This window comes from Gavia stellata, chromosome Z (assembly GCF_030936135.1).
Source record: "Gavia stellata isolate bGavSte3 chromosome Z, bGavSte3.hap2, whole genome shotgun sequence".
In the NCBI taxonomy this organism is placed as follows: Eukaryota; Metazoa; Chordata; class Aves; order Gaviiformes; family Gaviidae; genus Gavia; species Gavia stellata.
The window spans coordinates 58,415,983-58,439,623 of NC_082637.1; the positions used below are offsets into that span (position 1 = coordinate 58,415,983).

At 44.3% G+C, this 23,641-nt stretch overlaps 1 protein-coding gene across 1 annotated transcript in view; it reads right to left on the reverse strand.

The window, feature by feature from the left end:
- The window catches only part of LOC104257745 (neuronal acetylcholine receptor subunit alpha-7), a 64,832-nt gene extending 42,685 nt beyond the window's left edge, over positions 1 to 22,147 (reverse strand). Inside the window, exons 1-2 of the mRNA XM_059833981.1 lie at positions 22,069 to 22,147; positions 4,132 to 4,271 (exon numbers count right to left, since the gene is read on the reverse strand). Of these exons, the coding sequence (XP_059689964.1) occupies positions 4,132 to 4,271; positions 22,069 to 22,147 (219 nt within the window). The remainder of the gene's footprint in view (positions 1 to 4,131; positions 4,272 to 22,068) is intronic.
- Between the last annotated feature and the right edge of the window lie 1,494 nt (positions 22,148 to 23,641).

The following is a 23,641-nucleotide window of genomic DNA, read 5'->3' on the forward strand; positions in this document are numbered from 1 at the left end:
CGCTGGACCTGTTGTTTGTGAAAGGAGAAGGACTTGTGGGGGATGCGACAGTGGGAGGCCGTCTTGGGCACAGTGACCATGAAATGATAGTTTTCATTTGTCAGGGAAATAAGGAGGGGGGTCAGCAGAACTTCTGCATTGGACTTCTGAAGGGCTGACTTCATCCTGTTTAGGGGCCTGGTGGCCAGAGTCTCCTGGGAGGCAGCCCTGAAGGGCAAAGGAGGCCAGGAAGGCTGAACACATTTCAAGAAGGAAGTCTTAAAGGTGCAGGAGCAGGCCATCCCCATGTGCTGGAAGATGAGCAGACAGGGAAGAAGAACAGCCTGGCTGAAGAGAGAGCTTTGGCTGGGATTCAGGCAAAAGAAGAGAGTTTATGACCTCTGGAAGAAAGGGCAGGCAACTCAGGAGGACTACAAGGATGTTGTGAGGTTTTCCAGGGAGGAAATTAGAAGGGCCAAAGACCAACTAGAACTTAACCTGGCAACTGCCTTAAAAGACAATAAAAAATGTTTCTATAAATACATTAGCAACAAAAGGAGGGCTAAGGAGAATCTTCATCCTCTGCTGGATGTGGGGGGAAACATAGTGAAAAAGGATGAGGAAAAAGCTGAGTTACTTAATGCTTTCTTTGCCTGTCTTTAACGGTAAGACCAGTTGTTCTCTGGGTATCCAGCCCCTGAGTTGAAGATCGGGACGGGGAGCAGAATGAAGCCCCCCCAATCCAAGGGAAATGGTTAGTGACCTGCTACACCACTTAGACACCCACAAGTCTATGAGACCAAATGGGATCCACCCAAGGGTACTGAGGGAGCTGGCAGAAGTGCTCACCAAGCCACTTTCCATCATTTATCAGCAGTGCTGGCTAATCAGAGAGGTCCCAGCAGACTGGAGGATAGCAAACGTGATGCCCAACTTCAAGAAGGGCCAGAAGGAGGATCCAGGGAACTACAGGCCTGTCAGCCTGACCTCAGTGCCAGGGAAGATTATGGAGCAGATCATCTTGACTGTCATCATGCGGCATGTACCGGAGAACCAGGTCCAGTCAGCATGGGTTTATTAAAGGCTGTCAGGTCCTGCTTGACTAACCTGATCTCCTTCTATGACAAGGTGACCCGCTTGGTGGACAAGAGAAAGGCTGTGTATGTAGTCTACCTAGACTTTAGTAAAGGCTTTGACACTGTTTTCCACAGTGTTCTCCTGGAGAAAATGACTGCTCATGGCTTGAACAGGTATACTCTTCGCTGGGTAAAAAACTGGCAGGATGGCCAGGCCCAAAGAGTTGTCATGAATGGAGTTAAATCCAGTTGGCAGCCAGTCACAAGTGGTGTTCCCCAGGGCTCAGTATTGGAGCCAGTTCTGTTTAATATCTTTATCAATGATCTGGATGAGGGGATCGAGTGCACCCTCAGTAAGTTTGCAGATGGCACCACGTTGGGCGGGTGTGTTGATCTGCTTGAGGGTTGGAAGGCTCTGTAGAGGGATCTGGACAGGCTGGATCGATGGGCCGAGGCCAATTGTATGACATTCAACAAGGCCAAGTGCTGAGTCCTGCACTTTGGTCACAACAACCCCATACAATGCTACAGGCTTGCGGAAGAGGTACTGGAAAGCTGCCCGGTGGAAAAAGAACTGGGGATGTTGGTCGACAGCCGGCTGAATATGAGCCAGCAGTGTGCCCAGGTGGCCAAGAAGGGCAATGGCATCCTGGCTTGTATCAGCAGCAGTGTGGCCAGCAGGAGTAGGGAAGTGATCGTCCCCCTGTGGTCAGCACTGGTGAGGCCGCACCTCGAATACTGTGTTCAGTTTTGGGCCCCTCACTACAAGAAATACATGGAGGTGCTGGAGTGTGTCCAGAGAAGGGCAATGAAGCTGGTGAAGGGTCTGGAGTACATATCTTATGAGGAGCAGCTGAGGGAACTGGGGTTGTTTAGTCTGGTGAAGAGGAGGTTCAGGGAAAGCCTTATCACTCTCTACAACTACCTGAAAGTATGTTGTAGAGAGGTGGGTGCTGGTCTCTTCTCCCAAGTGACAAGTGTTAGGACAAGAGGAAATGACCTCAAGTTGCACCAGGGGAGGTTTAGGTTCGCTATTAGGAAGAATTTCTTCACTGAAAGGGTTGTCAGGCCTTGGAACAGGCTGCCCAGGGAGATAGTTGAGTCACCATCCCTGCAGGTATTCAAAAGATATGTGGATGAGGTGCTTAGGGATATGGTTACATGTTTTAGTGGTGGACTTAGCAGTGTTAGGTTAACGGTTGGACTTGACGATCTTCAAGGTCTTTTCCAACATAAACAATTCTATGATTCTATGATGATGCCACAGTGACCCGTCTACTACAGGGACTCAACTGCCAAGGGATTTTCTGTCCCTCCCCAGAGGAAGACAGGCACCTTTTTACATCATGAAAAACTTCATGCAAACATTTACATCATGCAAGGTGACTCTGGATGTTTTTTAAAAATACCATGAGTGCAGTTTGCAAGGCCGTGAGCCTGGGACAAGTCATTAATGCTCTGAGCTGATTAACTTCTAGCATCTGTAGTGCATGCAGAGATGGAGGGAAGCAAAGCTTTGTTTCTGGTATGTATGACCATTTAGATTACCTCTTTCCTATCATGGACTATCAAAAGGGAAGACTGGAATAAAATTTGATGTAATAGACATTGACATAATGTAGATAAAGTGCTTGAAGAAATGCCGATTTCCTGAAAGGAACCTGAAAACCTGAAAAAAGCTTTTATCAATATCAGTCCTGACTGACTTTGACAATGTACAGTCACAGCCCTAAGGCTAAAAAGTCCCCTTTACTACCCCAAAACTTCAAATTACTGCAAGAAAATACCATCAGAAAGAGAAGGGCTGGAGCAAGATCTTTGGAGCTAAGATGCCTCTGCTAAACCTGGAATTGCTTGCTGAAATTTACTTGAAATTAGCTGGAGGATTTCTCTCCTCTTTCAGAGGACTGTGAGCTCCTGGCATGAATGAGTGACTTCAGTTGAGAGTACTGATCTCCCCTCTCTTCCAGCTCAATGCAGTTGCTAACAGTTCAAAACAGAAAGCTGCTTACCCTGCCTCAGCGGCTGCTGCCTTCCTCCACGAGCACAACTGGCTGGACCTGCCACTTGTACAGCATGATGCTGGAGGGCTAGACTTTCAGGGTCCTGCTTACCCCTCCAGGGAGAGCGCCTGGTGCACCACGTGTTTTCAGAAAGATTGTGAGAGCTTTAAAAAGTTTAGATATTTGAGACCTCTGTCAAATTGGTTTGCAACTGCACAAACGTTTGCACACCTCTCTCTCTATTCCTTGTTCTCTCCATGGCAGTGACGGTGTATTGGAAACCAGCCCATAATACTACCTATGGAAAGGATGGGATGAGGAAAGCAGCACTAATGTGTTCAGCTGTTTGCTGTGTTGACAGGGTGAAGGTGGTCAATATTGTTTTCCTGGATTGTTTTTTCCATGTAGATGAAAGAAATTTTCTCTATATGTCATGGTTTATCATACAGAATCCTCTTCATGATGAAAAAAGGGATTTGGATTGTTATGTTAAAATTTTCCATGGGTCAAATCTCCAATTCTGAACATGTTGCAGTCAAGACAATGAGAGGTCTGTGCCTCCAGGTTTTGCTTTTATGTATTTCTGACCTCATCTCAGGGCAGGATCCTTCAACTGCAGTGCATGGCAAAGACACGATGGGAAGAGGACAATGCCATTATAATGTCTAATGAGAAAGTGTAAGTGCGGTGATGCTAGCTTTGAATGCTGCACATGGCCTTCAGTTATTGCATCCCACATGGCTCTGAGAAGAATATATCATTAATAATTTGTAGTAACACATGGCTTCTAATTTATTGAAAATTTTTTTCTGTTTAAAACAAATGGAAAAAACTACATAATTAATCTCCTTGCAGCTCATGTTGTATGAGAGATGGCTGTGCTTTTAGGAGGATATTCACTCCTCCAAACTTTCAAAGCATGTTCTCCAGCATTTAGGGAGTATGCTTAGCCAATGACAGTCTGCTTTCATGTCTGATAGCCTGATTAAGAGGAAAAGTATGGTCCCTACAAGAGAGATCAGATTTGTTATGTTGAATAGGTGCCATAGAAAACAGAACAGCAAATAACTTACCACGTCAATTATCTGCAGCAAAGAAAGCTGGAGCTCGACTACAAGGGGTTGGGAGTCATTCACTACTGGTCGTTCAAGACGATTGTAGTTTCTCAGCAGTTCTCTGTACAAGCGTCTCTGGCTTTCGCCCTGCTGAGAGACTAGGGGAAAAGAAAGAAGGCATCTGTCATTTGGGCTGGTCGTACTGTCCCCATTGTTTGTCTGTTTTGTGGAAATTTTGTGTTTGTAATTTGAAAGCAGTTCCCCAAAAAATTGCCAAAATTCTGCACATGGGTGTGACAGACACAGCTTTTCTGCATACATGACTCATGAGCTCTTAAAAAAATTAACTACTAACACTCTAACTCATTACTAACTCTCAGAAACCACTGAACAGCCTTTGGGGCTCTGAGTAAACGTCCCCATCCCTTGGTGCCCCTCCTGCTGATAATCAGTGGAGATGTGGCTCCAAAACCACCAGACAGCTTCCTGGAAGGCAGTCAGAGCACTTTTATTTGCTTGTTCTTATTTCCTAGAGACTGGCTGCTGTAAGCCAGTGCTGGTATTACTTGGATATATTGTGTGTTTACCCAGCATGAGTAACAGGTATTCTTATTTCTTGGAGCTGAGGTATCAAGCCCTTTTCTGTGCTTAGGAAACAGTAACAAGCTTTCTCCATACCCTCTTCAACTTTGTGTGGCAGTGTTTCCAGGCTTTGGGTTACTTCCCTTGCCTTTTTTCCTTCTGATGGCAGCACACTTTTTTAACGCCTAATGAGGTGGTGGTATGAAGGCTAGAGTATTTGACAGGTATGTATAATGATACTGAATTTCTGGTGTTACATGCTTAACTCACCTTCCACTGGGAACAGCCTCAACACAGAAGCTGTCATGCAAACACATGAGCATGTTAAAGACTAGCAGAATTTCAGTCTATGCTTAAATTGCAAGCTGCCCCTGTTCCACATCTTTGGGCTAGGTGTGGAGAGCATTCATCTAACCTGCATGACCGGCTTTCCTTGCCACAACAACCATGGATGGGGCAGGGTAGCAGTGATGGCTTGGGTCTCTTCCCATGGGAAGGTGAGCACTTTGCAGGGACAAGCTGCCCAGGAGCTTGGGTCCCCCAAAACAGTGTAGGTGTTGGTGCTCTTGGCAGTGGCTGCCTGAGCTCTACCTAAGAGCTGCGTCTAACAGAGTGAGGGTCATGGGCTGCAGGTTCCCTGAGGCCAAACCAGTTCTGTCAGCATGAGTGCGTATTCCCTGAACTGTAGAAATCCAATCCGTGGCAGGGAATCTGCACTCTAAATTATTATCACTTTGGACTGAAGCATTTTTTATCCACCACAGCTCCCGATCTCTGTGTGTGACTTTTTTTAACTCTTGAGCAGAGCTCTGCATAATTGAGACCAGGACTCCTCTCACAGTGGTTATGATGAATATCTTTTTGACAATGCAAACAAACCATAACAACCAGTTCTGTCTTCCCCAGACTCTTACTGTGCTCAGCAAACTTTGAAAGCCTGGAACAAGCTGCTCTCCAACACAGCAGCCATACTTTTTAAAGCTAATAGTAAATTTAGTTTATAAACAGTTTATAAGTCTGTTTAATTCATGTTCTCTTCAGTTTTCCTGATACTAAAGTGAGCTTCGTGGCTTTCCAGTATGGCAGTGCCTAGTTAAAAAGGAGGAAGGGTATTTTTGTTTATTTTGGTAAGTTACACCAACATATCATCTTCATAGGCCCTCTCTGCTCTTGCGTAATACATTACATGATCATGGGGATCCAGAGGAGCAGGTGCTATAAATGCTGCTCCAATAGCCCTTGCTGACACATCAGTATTGGATGCTATGTTTTCACCATGAGCAAAGACGAGCTCTGGCCACAGTACCTCTCTTTCACCAGGTTAAGTAATCTTCCCTGCAAGGCAGTGTTTTAGGGCCTCTGTTATGGCCTTAGAACTTGCTTTTCAGTGCCTCAGCGAACCCCAACTCCCCTGTAGGATCCTTCCATGGAAAGGAAACCAGTGAAAATTACTACACAGTGTTCCATGGGAAGAGGCTCTGTGTTTTGAGCAAATTTGCTGTCCTTCCACTCACGTCCCCATCCCACCCACCCATTCCCCCCGCACCCCTGTTCCTGTGCTTTAGGGAAGAAATGACTGTCTGCACTATTGCTCTCATCTTGAGCACTTAGGTAATAATTGCTTTTAACCTTCGTTTTAAACTGGCTACCTCAGCTTTTACAAGGGAAAAGTGCCCTTCACCAGTCGCTGGGAGTCAGCTGGCCTGGTAGAGTGCACTGGTACCATCGCTGTTGTGGTGCATTAAAGCAGTGCCCCCGAGGGAGGTCTGACTTGGAGAGATCTGAGCATAACCTTTTGCTGTGCGCTTCAGGAAGCTGTCTTTGTACTGTGTGCTCCAACCATGCTGAAGCCCCTTTCCCTGTTAAACTTTGTGAGCTGAAGTAGCTCAGTGCTGCAATTTTGCACCTGGTTTTCCATTCTTTCTTCAACTGTCCCTTCCATAATGTGATCCTATTACTTTGTGGACTCCAGTATCCGAAATTGTTAACATAGCCTTAGCTGATCTATTCTTAGCCTGCTGAGTTGGCATTGGTGATCACATGTTTGTCTGCTGCATGGTTTTGTTTACAAAATTACATAAATTCAGAAGCAGTGGATTCTTTGGGGTGTCCTGCCAAATAGCCATGGCAGCTGTTGGTACCACAAAAACCTGGCTAGCCTAATCACACTGCCATCTCTCTGCTGCAGCTGCTTTGGAGAAGGAACTGAGGTGGGTGAGAAGTAGATTTGTATTTTCGTAGAGTTTTTCTTTAAATTGTAATCTTCAAATACTTAAGGTTTCATAGTCCTGAGAGATTTCTTCTTTTTTCCCCTCTAATGCTTGTGCTAATGCATTGTGACACTACATATTTGTGTGCTAAATGGAGTGTTTTCTGGTGATGACGAAGTCTGGATCTCTCAGGAGTAGTGGTAGAATAAGCTTTACCACAGCCTACCCCTCAGTTACAGAAATCTAACTAAAAGCAGTGGCACTGTTTCATCTTTTAAACTAGGCTGGAAGCTGGACAACAATATTTAAGGTTGCCACATCAGTCTCACAAAAGCAATGCCAGACTTGCTTGCCTATGTATGTTACCAGAAAGTACAAGTAACTGGCAAAGGACATGGTGCTTTCTAGATGAAGGATCTTTGAGCAACAGAGAACCTCTTATGTGCCACTGCCTCAGACAGTGTTCCCCTTGTTTCTGAACTATCTTTGAAGCAGTAGGAAAACATACAATCTCATTAAAATTTGAGGGAAGAGCAGTCTATGATATTTGTCTCAAGTTTAGCAAGACTTTTGAAACCATCTCTGAGAACATCCTCATAGACATTTGTCTATGCCTTACAGGCTAGATAAGTGAATAGTCAGGTGGATTGAAAAGTGGCTGAACTGTCAGGCTCAGAGGGTTGTAGTCAGCAGCACAAAGTCCAGCTGAAGTCCAATCAGTGGTGGAATACTCCAGAGGTGGGTACCAGCGCCAATGCTGTTTAACATTGTTATGAATGATGGGACAGAGTGCATCCTCAGCAAGTTTTCAGATGGTACAAAACTGGGACAAGTGGCTGATACATCACATGGTTTTCAAAAAACTGGAGAAAAGGTTGACAGGAACCTCATAAAGTTCAATGAAAGGAAGTGCAAAGTCCTGCGCGTGAGGAGGAGTAATCCCTGGCACCAAGATAGGCTAGGGGCCCACTGGCTGGAGAGCAGGTTGGCAGAAAAGCCCTGGGGGTCCTCATAGCTGACCAAGCTGACCATAAACTGGCAATGCACCCTTGCAGCAAAGGCCACCAGCATCCTGAGCTGCATCAGGCAGAGCCTTACAAGTAGGTCAAGAGAGATGATCCTTCCTCTGTACTCAGCACTGGTGAGACACACCTGGAGTGCTGGGTTCAGTTCTGGGCTCCCCAGTACAACGGAGACATGGAGTTACTAGACCAAGGAGTAGGTTGTCCCTCAAGCTTTACCTCAAGCAAGAGAGAATAATCTGAAATCATTCCCTAAACTGCTCCTGGAGTTTGCAGGCAACCGGGAGGCACAAGGCAACCCATCCCCTCGTGGTTTTGTGAAGAGCTCTATGGACAACAGAGGTATTCATGGACTACATTCAACTCTTAAACACCCCTCTGAATCTCCTCCCATGCTTCTACATGTGCAAAGAAGTCTGCAAGAAGCCCACTGATTGATCAACACAACCTATAAACTGCTACCTATCTCTTCGGAATACATGCTATAGTTGAATTTCATCTTTCTTTCTAGGATGGAATTGCTGAGAACTGCACAGCAGGGTAACCTGCCTAGGAGCTATTTCTCTATTGCAGAATGCTACCACCTCCTGTAACAGGAGATACAAGAAAACGTGGGTCCCTCCAAATGCAGTGCTGTGGGACCAGGGAACTCCCCAGGTAGGGTGGTACTGTGTGGTATCCTCTGTGCTGGATCAGGGAGTCCTATAATGTGAAAGGAGAACATGTAGCAAGAGAAGAGAAGATGACAGCTTCCCTACAGGCTTATTTCTGAAATGTGTCTGAATAGCTGTCCTTCGCCTCCTTTGTTCCCCTACAACATGCTTGCCTTGAACTATTTCAGCAGGAAATAAAGCAAGTCATCTTGCTGTTAGGTTACAGTCTGACCTCCATCTTTCCTTCCACACTCATGGTCTGCATGTGAGATTTAATCCTCTTTATTAAATGCAGACATGTTGCAATGTCCCAGAAAAGTTAAGCTGAGAGACTAGGACTGAAACATGGGATAACTGTATATTAAAAAAAAATTTACAGACACCTCCTCAGAGCAAGCCTAGAAGCAAGTTAATAACTGCATCCATGTATTTGGACAAAGTGTGGATTCATAGCTGGAGGGAGAGAGGCACCTCTGATGAGGCTTGAACAGATGGTGTCTCATACTGACTGTGAGCCTTCATGGTATCTATAAAGATGGTTGAATTCTCTGAGACACTGCAATTAAGTTAGATCAAGCTGGTACTGGCTGATATCACCTCCAAGTCAGCAGCTGTGCACGCCCAAGCTCAAGCTCAGACTGAACTCCTCTTGTCCTATCACCAGTGATGGCAAGGAGAGCTGCCTCAGTTGGCCTGCATGTTTTATGGAGACCTAAGACATGCTGATCTTGGTGTAACTCAGAGATCTGCTGGGGCTGCAAAGCTAAAAGTAAAATAAATAAACCAAACCTCTGGGTAGGGAAAAAGAAATGAAAGAGAAAAAGAAAGAGAAAGAGGAAAAAAAATTACTAAATAACATAAAAAAATAAAAATAGAAAAAGAGAAGAGGAAGAGGAAGAGGAAGAGGAAGAGGAAGAGGAAGAGGAAGAGGAAGAGGAAAAAAAGAAAGGAAAAAGAAAAAGAAAAAGAAAAAAAAAGAAAAAGAAAAAGAAAAAGAAAAAGAAAAAGAAAAAGGAAAAGGAAAAGGAAAAGGAAAAGGAAAAGGAAAAGGAAAAGGAAAAGGAAAAGGAAAAGGAAAAGGAAAAGGAAAAGGAAAAGGAAAAGGAAAAAGAAACCTGACTAAAACTAGCAAAGCCCTTCCTCCTTCCGGTGTGCTGCGTACGGTTTCACTGGTTGCGCTGGTTTGTTCCATTATGATTTTGCTTCACCTGTTGAGGAAACATAGGGCTCTCGGCATATGGCTGTGGGCTAACAACAAACCTCCTTCACCTTCTCTGGATGGGTGTTGTCCTCTGGGTATGGATTGCCACTTCCATGCTTGAGTGTCATCCCATCCTCCCCACTGTGCCTCCATAATACTCCTTGTTTATTCCGTGTGTTTGCGTTCAGATCCAGGGAAGTGTTTGTTGGGGCTGAAGGCTGTTCAGCACTGTCTGGTAGAAATGGCTGTCAAAATTGCAGCTAGCTCTGCCCAGACTATCCATATGCCATCCCCAGAAAGGCAGATGCTCCCTCCTTTCCTAGGAGCTATGCTGTCATGTCTGGTCTTGGCTGGATGATCCTCTTGTTCTGTTTTGCATGCAGAGCTCCCTGAGCTACAAGGCAAAGGTCCAGCTCTTGCCAGTTCCCCAGGTTTGCTCCAAAAGTGGTCAGCTCCTTGACTGAGCATCCCTGGTGTGGGCCACATCATAATGGCTTGCTGTGCACAGTAAAGAATAAATAATGAAATATTAACAAGAGGGTAGGTGGAAGGACATGGATTTCCAAGAGGCTTTCAGTCTCTTTATTGACCATTCCACCTCTGTTTCATAGTGGTTTTATTTTCATAATCTCTGAACTTTTTGTTGGGCCAGCTGCTAGCTGAATGTTTTCTAGCTGTTGCTTATTTCTTTTGGCAGAGGCCTGAGCCTTACACACAAGTTATTACTTTATCCATTGAAGATTATGGGAGTTATTGGTACCTAAAGGACCATGCTTTTCAGACCAAATATCATATTCTTCGTGTATCACTTTATATTTACACATATGCATGCTAACATCTCTGAATTACAAAACATGCCTTTTTTTCCTTCCCTTCTCAAAAACAGTTCCTAGAATCGTTTGCATATACAACCTCTTTGCAGAGCACAGTAAGTTAAAATCGACAGCATATTCCTGCTCCATCACATTGTTGCTTTTAAATACTTTGTCCTCTGCTACTTCATAAAAGGTCCTAAACTGCAGTGATATTGTGGCTGTGGTACTTACTCACTCCTCTTGTACCTTCTGCAGATATTTCAGCACATCTATGTCATTTTTTTCCCTCAAAGTATTGTTACTTTGCCACATTCCCTCTGTTTTGGTTTGTTTGTTTGTTTGTTTGTTTGTTTGTTTGTTTTACTGTTTCCGAAAAGAAATTGAGTGGCGTTCTGGCCTTTTTTGAAAAACAGTGTCATTATACTGAGAGGTATTATTGTATTTTGTTGTTTAATGATTGTATACAATCTTGTTACAATTGGAATGTTTACAGAGCAAAAAAGTCATTAGGAAAACCTATGGGTATCAGAGCTAAATCCTAACAACTTGCAGAGTCTTCTGCGATAGTTCCTCTTCTATTATTTATTTTATTTTTAGTTTGTTCCTGTACTCTTACAGGGATTTCTAGCTGTTTCTTTGGGAATGCAAATAGAATGATCACAGGAAGACACACACACACTCACACACTATATGCAATCATGAATTATGGGGGAAGTAACAGGAGTAGTATCAGAGAAAAAACAGGTTGTTTCACAGGCAACTTCATTGGCATAAAGAATTGGAATGGTAACAGCACTTACAAAAATGTCGCATGTTCTAATGCTTTGGTAACTATAAAAAACCACCCACCTTATTTTGTATGTTTTGCAGATTTCTGAGAAGTAAAGCATGTCACTGCCATATGTCACTTAATCCCCAGAGACACAGATGTGTCCCATCTGCTTTTGTTCTTATGTGCAGCGTTGTTGCTTTTATCTGTGGCTGCAAATGCGTTATTTCTTTCAGTGTCCTTTGATTCCAAATGCATGCCATCACACCTTCAGGGAAGAGTACTCACATAAAAATGGAATCACATCAGCTGCCTCAACCCTGTGTGTGTCTGTGTGTGTGTGTGTATTTGCGTGTTGTGTGTTTGAATACCTCCCTCATTTAAAACCTCTTTTTAATCTACTTCCCTTCTGGGTAATCTTTGACTGTAATCTTTGGCTTTCGCTACGCAGATTGTTTCTGCATCTTACACACAAAACTCATTAGATAGCCAGAGGAATGTGAGAAATGCCATGTTTTCCTAAGCAAAAAGGACCTAATCTTCCTGATATTGGTCATTTCTGTTCTTTCATAGCAGATAAAGAGCTCCCAGCAGAGATGGGAATTAAAGGGTATGCTAGGAAAGGTTTCATCTCAAAGACTTTAGGCACATGACAAAATGCTAAAAAGAGAATATAGGCCATTACATAACGAAAGGATGGGATTATATTTTTGGTCCTGCTGGCTTGGTGCAGATGTTTTAAAGGCTGAAATATGTGTGTAAGGTGAAGATACACACATCAAGATATTAACAGTGGGCTATCTCTCAAATGTATGATAGTTATCTAAACTGCCTCATTGCTCCAGGTCAGAAACATAACTGGCTACAGGCAGAAAGGGAAAAAAATGTATTTTTAGTGTAATTTAGTTTACATTAGCTCCATGCAATATAACTGTGATTGCTACAATACTGGATTTGGAGCGAGCACAGGAGGAGGGAGTTGGAGCAGTGGTGAAGAGGGGGAGTCCCCTTGCTAGATATGTTACAGAGAGCTGTGGCTGTCTAAAGGTGACTCTTGCCAGCCATCCTGGGATTTGGGGGGAAAAGCAGTAACGGAAGCCAATAGAAAGAAAGAAAATCATATGACAAAAGTGAGATACCGGTGATAGAGTCATCAGTGTACTGGAGTGGGCTTCTGGACTCTCTGCTCCCAATGGCTTGCAGATCAGCTTGTCACATCCCTTCACCTCTACATGTTTCAGCACTCAAGCCAGTAAACCAAGGGAAAGCCCTTCTTGGGAAAGTACTATGAACTTTGGCAACCAAGTGCTGTCAGTGAGGTAGCCATGGCAATCTGCACAGCATTCAGAGAAGGCTCTGAAAAGGGCCAAAGCCCACTCAACACCATGCCAGACACATGTGGAGAGCTCAGACCTGGGAAAGCCAGATGTGAACAGACTGGTGTAATGTTTTCAGTGGAAACAGATAGGCAAGTCAGGTTAGGGCTGGGAAGACAATAGGTAGAAAGGTTTTTTTCATAAACCCAATGCAGATAATAGCAGTGATAGAGGCTGCAATGAAATCTTCAGTTTACTGTGCAACACAGTTCTTCAGGCTTCACTTCCCACCCTGAAAATGTCACAATATAATTAGAAAGAAGCCCACACCAGGGTCAGCAAGACCCTGGCAGAGGAGGAAGATAAGTTAACCTCGCAGGAAGAGAAAGAGAAGTCATTTTGTCCCCAAGACATGAAGAGAACAAAGATAAAAAAACAAACTTGGTTGTCCCAAGCACTGTTCCTTAGTCACAGACATGCCTTTGCTAGGCAGAGAAAGCTTGTTCCTTTTTTCATAGTTCAGAGGTGAGGAAGGGATCTTGCCTCAAAACCATTGCCTCAGTGTGTTGTTAGCAAAGCAGCAGTGGTATGGTTTAACTTCTCTGGACAATACAGAGGACAGGTTGGAGTAGAAATATTACAGACAGTAATATTATTGAAATGAACCACCCAGTGTGCCCAAAGTTGTTGCAGTGATTCTTTCTCCTTCACCTTTTGCAGTGCTAGTCAGTGGTAATGGTTATGATTCCAGAGATGGCTAGTTCCCTGAGCAATGAACTTTTGCCTTGCCGGCCTGCCAGTTGTACTTGCATAGCAATGCTAAGCAGTAAAGGTACCGAGGATACAACAGGCCAGGCTAGTGATAGCTCCTCCTGCCTTCTTCCTGCACCGCTCAAGCCTCAGCTGTTGCTTATGAGCAAAGTAAGAGCGGCACTGGCTGCAAGGCACAGGCAAGGCTAAGATGTCCAAAGTGAACATGGAACTGGGAATGCAGAGAAAGTTGCAAGCTTGTCTTTCCAATATCAGAAACTCAAGTGCTGGATAATGTGAAACATGGTGTTAGAGCCCTGTGAAAGGGACGTGGCCTACCCTGATGGAAATTTTGACTGCATCTTGAATGGCTGCTTATTTGTCCTCCTTTTCAGTGATTAGTACCCGATTTGGTTAATATGAAGATACATTTTCCCAAATCTGAAATAGTTTCCCACTTGGGAAGCAAAACTTACATAAAATATCTATCAATGAGACTCAGCCCTGTTTTAAACAGCACTGCTGAGCTTTCACTAGGCCAGGCTAAAGTTGCTGCCTGTCTATGTGAAAGATGCTGTGCTGGTAGCTGGCTGGTGACTGTTTGGAGGTTTTGGCAGCAGAAGTAGCTGCTATGAAGGGATTTTTTCCAAGGGAAAGAATTCTGAGGCTTTGGTGGTCCAGGTCTTCAAAGACAAAGGGAGCTGTAAATAGAGGCATGCAAATTCTCAGCAGGGAGTCTCAATTTATTTCACACTGAAGACAAAAGCTGCTTCCAAGACTGTCTTGATGAGGTAAATGACTGGCTCTGAGCAAATTAGATTTGTGGCGAATCAAACAAGGTCTGTGGAGATCTGACCTAGGACACTTGAAATTGTAGGAAGTGCTTTGTTTTGGCTGATTCAGCCCAGATTTGATTAATGTACATATAAAGTGGCTGAACATGGTCTGTGTCATGATTTTTACAACTGTTTTTTTTCCCAGAGTCTGAATGTCGCAAGGTCTCAGTGACAACTGAGCGTTGGTTAGCCTTGATCTGTTGATTTTCAGAATGCTGGATACTATTGTCTTTTCCTCAGGTACAGGCCTCGAATCCTGGTTTTGTTGGGATCAGTGGGGATATGAAATACATGGGTCTCCTTGCTGCACCCTGCCAGACAAACCTGCATTGGCTGAGTCACTAATCCTGGGTAAGAGCAGAAATGAACTACAGTGAAAATGAGGTACTTCCAGACAATGATGATCTGAGGAACCTGATTTTGTCTTAACTTTATTCTGTTGATTTAAAGCTTTGGCAACTTCAACCTAATGCTCCTGAATTATGTCACTGCAAACAAAACAAAATTAGAACAAAATTGATGCCCCACAGGTACAGATGGAGTATGACTGTGGTTTAGTGGACATGGTGGTGTTGGGTTGATAGTTGGACTTGATGATCTTAAAGGTCTTTTCCAACCTTAGTGATTCAGTGATGCTGTGTGATTCTGTGACTATCATCTTGCGATACAGTAGCAACGCCTGCAGATGTGGGATGCTTGGTCTCTGAGGGAGACCAAAACTAGCCTGAAAAGCAGAAAGTTACCCTGTGCTGTCAGCCTGCCCTCTTGTACTCCCCAGCATATGGACTTCCTGAGTCTGCTAGAGCATTTTGATCCAAAGGGGAAATGATTTGCCCACTTGGGAAGAGGCCTCCTCTGGAGAAGGATCTCTCCTCTCTTTACCCACAGACCTGTTCCCATTTGATCTGTCCTTTCTCTATCATATCCTGCCCTCGTGTTGTCATTATCAGGCAACGCGTCAGTAGATCTGATGATGGCAGGACTGCTGAAGTGCTCAGGCTGAGATACCAGTTCAACAAATTTGAATTATATAGTAAATGGAAACTGGGGACCCTAATATCTTTGAAGACTACATTAGAAGTCTTAGACCTTGAATGAAACACTGCTGCAGAGCCTATGCTCCAGGATAGCTATTTGGCTATATTTAGAAAGGCAAAGTCTTTTGCTTTGAGCTCTTGAAGCTGTCCAGTTGCTTTTTATGAATTGTGTGTGAAGCCTGAACAAGAATGGGTCCAATTCAAAGTTGCTGCCCATTTGCCACTTGAAACACTGACAACTGCAAACCATCTAACAACCATTTATTTCAGTTTTTACCTCCTATTCCTATTGTTACAGCTGCTCAGGCTAGATTTCAGTTTGCTGATGACTTTTCTAAAATGACGCAATATTCAAGGGAATGTACTCCATCGTTTGTCATGACCTGTTCTGCCTCTTTGCAGGCTCAGGATGAAGAAGTTCTTCAAAAAGAGCACAAGATGGCTAAGAATTATGGAATGTATTTTCTACATCATTATATGACATCCTACTTTGTTTTTTTTCTTAAACCTACTAACTCAAAGGTGATGAAAACACTAAACAGCATCCTCCTCTACAGCCAGCCTATATTCAACATCAGTGAGACCTACTGCATGACACACAGTTAGCTCTGTGCCTAATAAAGCTTCCCCAGGGCAGCACAAGACATACACTGACCCTGTGGAGTGAGTTGAGGGGAGGCCACTGAGACAATGGGTTGCTGGAGTACAGCATGTCTGACGAGAGGTGGAGAGACATGCCTTTGATCAGCTTGGGGATGAAAAAGCAGAAGAGAGCTCTTTTGACTGCCTTCAGCTGCCATAAGGAAGGGCTCTATGATGAAGGAGCCAGACTCTTCTGGAAGGTGTACAGGAAGCACTAATCAGATACAAGCTGCATCATGGGGCATTGCCAGAGTATCAGGGGAGCCTTTTTTTCTCTGAAGTGTACTCGCCATAGGGAAGATCACCATCCTTGGAGATCTTCCCAGCTTGACTGCCCAAGAAGCAACCTAATAGAGCTGTCCCTGCTCTGAGAAGAGGGGTTGGACTGGGCAGCCTCTGGAGGTCCCTTCCGGCCAAATTATTCTACCAGTCTATGAATGTGTATAAATCAGATCCTCTCTCACCTCAGCTGCCACAAACATATCTTTTCCAATTTACAACTTAATTTTCTTTCTTGGCTCGGTGGAGATCTAAGTGACCAGAGATTCTTTTCCATGTAGCCACAGCTGAGCTTCAGGAAACACAGTGTACAGTCTTGTCAGCCCAGCCTGCAAACTGGCTTTAGGCTTTTTGAGTCCTCAATGCGACATGAGATCTCTTCAAGCCTGCCCCTTCCCTCTGAGTCCTCTTTCTGTCCAAACCTATGTTACATCAAGGACAGAAATGAGGACTATGGCTTTCTGTGCAACATTCTGGAATGCAGTTAAGTACTGAAAACATCCATTTCTGGAAGGACATAAGAATTGCAGACATCCATTTCAGCACTCTGGTAACCACAGCTTCTCTAACTTAGCAAAGCCAACTGATAGCAAGGCAGGAGAGTCACCTGCACCTCACTATTGACATGCATAAGTACTCATGATGACTACAAGTTCTTTTTCCAGCTCAATTTACTGACTTAATTGCAAGCCCTAGGTGGGAAGACTGTTGTTTCCAAACACGTTATCTGGTACTGGTCTCAGCCTTGTTATCAGCTGCTTTGCGCAATGCAGAAAGTACTTGATAAGCAAAACTCTTTCTTCAAGCCATATTTGCTCAGGAGTGTGTCCCAAAACAGCAATAAACTCCTGTCTACCTTTTTCATTCCCACGGATGCTATTGATTGCCAGTGCTAGTCCTACCTGTCTCAGGCAGATTTGCTTTCTTCCTCAATTAGATTACGTAGCATCTCTAGGCAGTAGGCATCCTTGAACAACCATGTCAGGAGCGATGCAAAGGGGTTTGATCTACTTTAATCACACCCTAGAGATGGAGAGGCTTTATATCTCCCTCCTTGCTTGTAACATACAAATGAAGTTCTGCACTAACCCTTTGTTCAGGACGTACAGTGAAACTGAATGGTATTTGGGTACATAAGTTCCCTTGAAAATCACAGCCATCATGTTCAGATGGAAATATTTCCTGGTTTTTGACTGATGTGACTCAAGTTACTTCATCGTGCAGGTGTGAGATGGGATGCTGCTGTTCACCGTTCTCACTGCACCAGAGAGACATAAAATACCTCTTTCACTGCTTGGAAAAGTTTACAGTTGTTGACAAAGTCATCCAATATGTTACCACGATCACTAACTCATGTTCTCCTCCACATGTCTTAAGAGAACAAACCAGAGGGAGAAAAAAGGTCTGGAGCTGTCTTTAGGACATGAATCTTGTGCCTGGAATGGGAACTTATGCTCTGAGACCATCAGAGGTCCCCTGCACTGAAGCAAGGCTGAAGGCTCCCAAGGCACCATCTGACATCATCCCAAAGACCAGATGGATGCTACTTTCTCGTGTACTGTATCTTCTTCTGGACCCCTCCCTACATGCAGAATGCTATACCAATAGGTGCATGTAACAATAGGTGCTGGTTATGTCAGGGCCCAGGTGCTTTTTCTGGACGTCCCTGCTTTCTCTAATGAGATTTGAAGAGTGTTAACACATGAAGATTTAGCCCAGATCACTATCAGCAAAAGTGCATGGAAGTACCTCCATGGCTCCATGTGAGACCCTGGCAACTTCTCACAAGCTTGGGTCAGCTCCACAGCTGCAGCTGTGCCTATGATAATACAGACCAGCCTTAGAGCTGTGCCAGTGAACACACATAGAAGATTAGTGACTGAACACGAAGTCTGGTTCATTGAACTAAAAAGTCAATCTCAAGAGGCAAGCATGTACAGCAAGTTACTGTGGCAGACAGTAACTCACAGGAAATCATCTCAGAGATTTGCCTAGGACTCTCCCTGCCTGTCTTAAATGTGTTAATACATTTCTGTGCTAGTATTCTTAATCACAAAGCAGACTGACACCTATAAATGGGCATGTGCTGTACATGCAATCCTCTCTGACTCCATGCATATGTGATGCTTTAGCATGCTTTCAGAATCCAGGGTGACCAGACTCTGGTGTCTGTGCTCCCAGATGTTATAGTAATGGCAGAGATCTGGCAGTAATTTCCCATTTCTGCAAGGTACATGTGTGACATCTTTTTAGCCAATATGGAAGAAAAGACCTACTTGTACAAGCAAAGGTCTTCCTCGTATCTTTTCTGTTTTAAACTTGCATCAGCTGCATTGTTATCTTTGAAACTATGTATCACTCAGTCGGGTGATAGAACTCAGAGCATCAACATAGAGAATGTGGGGAACTGAGGTGAATGCGACCTTCAGACCTCAAATTAAGAGTATGAAAGATTCTAAAAGATCTGACTTTAACACCTGGTTCTAGTCTGGTAACATTTATGAGATCTACAGGTAGAGCTCCTTCACCAACCACCTAAATTACCAATGACATCACATTGTACTCTATTAAGGCTCAGGACTTCTCACATCTATTGAACAGTGCCTCTTCGGAGTAAACCAGTTTGATTAACACAGCTGACTGCAGTTCCATCAGTCCTACTCAGCTGAGGCCCGAAGTTTAGACTCCATATATAGGTATTTAAGTACCAGCCTTGGCTCTTCCTGCTACACAGATCTTTAAACTTGTGTTGCCTCAGTCTAACTAGCTCACATTAGAGAAATTTTAGCTTGGCAGCAGAATCTGGCCTTTTGAGACTGTCTTGCCAATGCTACTGCTGCTGCAGGAATAGCACCTACTTGCATGGAATCGAACCAAGAACAGTATCTTTGTGAGGATTTGCTCCTAGAGATCATCAGTTGTGTTCTGATGTGATCACTAGAGCTCATCTAAATCAGCAAAGCTATGAGAAGGCATGAAATGAGTGTAGCACAGGAATTCAACTCTGTATTGTGAGTGAGCCAAAGAAAAGCTGTTCTGCACCGGCTGGGTACACCAAGTCAGGCTGAGTTACTTCATAATTTACATCTTTTAGCTGGTTAACACATTTGCAGCATCGCCTGCCATAGGATTTGTCCCATACTGCTGAGCACTTACATTCCCACCAGACTGCAGAGGAGGGGCTCTGCCTTCAGTTTGCCTTTGCCTTTGTTGGGCTGTTCAAAGCCACATGGCCACAGAGTATGCCCTTGATGTCAGGGTGCACAGAGCAAAGAAACTAAGAGGTCTGACTGCTCTGTGTGGCATGTGTGGCACTTCTTTTGTGGCCTTACTTAAAAAAAAGGACATAAAAGCACAGTAATTAGAATGCATGGGTTGACTGGAGACTAGCAAAGTGCATGTTTAACTTCCCTGGATGTTCAAACCCAGCAGATGCCTGTGCACTGAGCTGAGGGTAATGTTTCTCAGACAGGCTAGGTGCCTATGTGGTCACTGGGACATGTTTCTCAGGAGAACTCCCTTGCAGGGTCATCTGCACCTTGGCTCCCAGACTGTGCCATGCTCAAAGAAAGGAGCAGAAGTGGGTCTGATCCCTCCCTTCCAATCTCTCCCTTGAGCAGGGTTTTCAAGCCCCCCCACTTGAGATTGTTATGTAGCTGCTGGGACTTACAGGGTCCTTCCATCCTCTGGGTGCTCCTTCAAGGATTGCACCTGGCCTGGAAGGGATGTCTGGCTCTGAGAGATGTCATCTGGGATCCAGGGAAGCTGAGAACCAGTTTCCCGATTTTTCCTAGGGCCCATGGCCCAGGAAAGCATCACTAGCCTCCAGGTTCTTCAGGAGGGAGGGCTGCAATGACCTAACATGAATGACATGTCTATCAGGGCTCCTAGCAGTAGTGCAAGCAGAGTCAAACTGAAGCAAAAAGTTGTGGAAAGGACTGGGAAAATGACCGAGTTCTGCATGTTTTGTTTTGGTTTGTTTTTTACCTAGTCTTTTTCACAATTTTCCTGTCAAACAGCCCTGCAGGAGTTTTCAGTAGTTGAGGAATTGTTATGAATTCTGTTGAAACAAGTCAGCACTATGTGAGAGTCATGTTAGTTATGATGGACTTGCTGTGACTTCCATGTGGGAGCACTGAGAAATCCTGGAGGAATTCATTTGGAACTTACTGTTAAAAGACTGTGCTACTGATAACATGCTAAGATCATCTTGGCTTTTTTCTCTTCTGCCCCAACTGCACAATTCCTGGGGCTTTTATTTTCTTTTTTTTTTTTTCCTTTTCTTTTCTTTAAAAAGAAAAAAACCTATACATAATGCAGAGGTCAAATACAGACCACCTTAATCAGAGTTTCATTTCATTCTGCTTTAGCAGTTGTCTGTAAAAGTGCATACTTGTAAAGTGCTAGTAAAAGCACCTAACAAAAAATCCTCTGAATTATTTATAAAAGCAGTTTTTGTCTTCATGTGCCACTCAGAGAAACTAAGCATCCCCCCTGATGAATTAGTGATTACTCAGTATTTAAAAGGCAGTATTTACATGATACATAACGGCTCAAAATGGGACCACACACAAAGAGATTCATATAACTAGGTGCCATCACCTGCCTGTAAGTTCAGCTCCTGAAGTAGCACAGAAATGTCTTACAAACAAAGATAGCAAGGTTCTTAATTTAGCAAGGTGGGGAAACATTTTTCTGCAATACCATTGCTACTTTAGGCAGCTGAAATGTGGAGCTGTAATAATCAAACGCATGGATGTTTTGCAGATTCAGATAAACTAACGAGGAATTATCTGCGTGGTATGAATAGTCCAGTGCAACATCACATATACATAAGTTTCCTTTGCCCCTATGCTTCTGAAATATGTGGACCACTTTCTCTGCTTTAAAAAGACAATCCCTTCTCTATGCATAAATCGTGGGTAACATGACATGGTCCCTCACACCTGGAATACTCAATTTTGGAAATTATAGTTGCTGCAGGCATGCACGTTTCATATAAGAAGCTGTTAGGGAGCAATAAAAGCACATTTTGTGTAGAAACCTGAACATCTTTCAGGACTGTGGCTATTTCAACCTCCCTTCTCATTTAAAAATTCTTTATCGTTAGCCTTGCAATCCTCCATGTTTTGGAAGAATCACACAGTTCTTACTTTTGTTTGTAACATGCTGAAACTTCAGAAGATACCTTGGTCACACGTGACACCTTAGACTACAGAAGCCCATTATTATTTTTATTAGATGTTTCCAACTTGTACCCACCACTGCCTGGAAGGATTCTTATTAAACATACTAAAAGTTAGAAGACAAAAACAAACCAGAAATAGTAAATTTATGTACTTATGCAGCTATAAATCTTCTCAAATGATGCATAGAAAGTAAAGAGTTAAGAATTTTCTTCTGGTCTTTTTTCTTTGTAGAACAACACCATTTCACCCTCACACTTACAGGGTTCTCACAGACATCCTGTCCACCCTGGATTTATAATTCTCATTCCCCAAAAAAATACAGATATGTTACATTTTTAAAGGAGAGCAAAAACATACTCCTTTTGAAACACAATCATTTCAATTCATTTCTGAAAGTGAAAATTACTCACATTTCATTAAAAAAAAATCCACACCTTTTTCTTTCTTAAAAGAAGGTGCCCGGCACTGTAAGATCCACAAACTTACTCAAACTGATTACAAAACTCAGTGGGACCAGCACTGGACTGTAACAGTTTAAACTACAAGCAGATACAAGTCCTTCTGAAAATAGAGTGGGGGCAGGATGTGACTAGTGTTTAGAAAAAATAAAAGAAAAACAAAAAAACCCAAAAAACCAACCACAAATGAGCTTACCTTTAAAGAAAGACAGGAACAAGGATGCCCAGAGACATAGTCCAGAATAAACAAATCCCAAACACTTTTCTGTGAGCATTGTCAAAATAGGCTGGCTATGCTTCCTGAGCAGAGGGTGAAAGAGGATGAAGTCTTGGAGACAGCCTGGAATGACAGATGGATTTGGCAATTACAGTAATAAGGCATCAAACCAGCTTCCCACCAAGAGAGAGAAGAGCATTTGCTCCTGTGCTTCTCCAGTCCCCAGGAGCCAAATCAGCTCAGTGCTGGGTCAGTAAATCCAAGCACAAAGGGGCTGGTTACTTTGCTTGGGACTCACATTCCCAGGCACTCTGAGTCTTTTCTTGGTCGAAGCTAATGCTAGCGATCCCCACACACAGCTGTGTGTGTACAGCAAGGAGGGGGAGCGTGCTGCCTGGGAGATGCTTTCCACATCCCCACAGATTGTGCCTAACTCAAGGCAGCACGTCTGCAGTGTTTCCAGTGCTTGCGCTCGAGTGCCTCTAGAGCTGTTTCCCAGCAAAATGAGTTTGTGTCCCTCTCTGCTCTCTCTCAGCTGCCAGAGCAACTTGCAGCAAGCACCTGTGGCATGGGCCCTCTGCCATGCACCTGCCCTTTCTCTCAGCAGAGGTGGCTGGGGAGATTCAATAGTACACAAGATGGGGAAGGTGAAACTAGCCAATCTCCTGCCCTTTTTGATGCACCCCTTCCTGCGATCACTTCCACCAGAGGCAGGGAACTGGCCTGAGTGTCCTCTTCCCCAGCTGCCCACATCTGCTGGCTCCCCACCATGGAATTTTGCACACACCCTGGCTCCCCTGGGACAGCTACTCTACCTCCCCACTCCATTTTATTCACCAGCCAGGCAAAGGCAAGGCAAGGCAAAGGCTTGAATACATTTCATAACATTCATCATTAACATTCATCATTTGTCCCTTTTTTTATTCTTTTGCCTATTCTGCACACTTGCCCACTTCTCTTTCATTGAAAACAGGTGTAGGACTTTGCAATTCCCTTTGTTGAACTTCTTGGGTCTCCTGCCTTGGCAGGATACAACCCTAGGTTGAGACAGAGAGCAGCACCAAGTTGTGATTCTGTGCAGGAGGGATCTGGGCGCCGCTGTAGCAAGGCTGCACCAGGCAGTGCAGGCTGGTAGGAGAGCAGAGCCCTGGGACGTGGGTGCAGAGGGTGCGGTGAGGAGGAGGCTAGGCCTGGGGTGATGAGCAATGGGGCACGGTCGGTCCCTGGAGAACTGTGGGCTAGAAACACCTGCCCTGGGACCAGCTGCAGAGATGCAGACCTGGAGCTGGGCAGCCTTTGCCTTTGGGGGGAACAACAAAATAGTACCTCGCACATGTAGAAGGACCCATAACCATCAACATCCCACCCCTCCTGGCCAGGGGCTGCCTCGCTGCACCCCCTCTCCCACCAGGCTGACCCCAGCAGCCGTACAGCCCAGCAGACACATGACCAGTTGGCCAGCCTCAATGATTCTCAAATCAGCACACGAATGCCCTTCAAGACCAGATGGCCAGGCCCCATGGTGCTCAAATCAGGGGGAAGAGATCCTGCA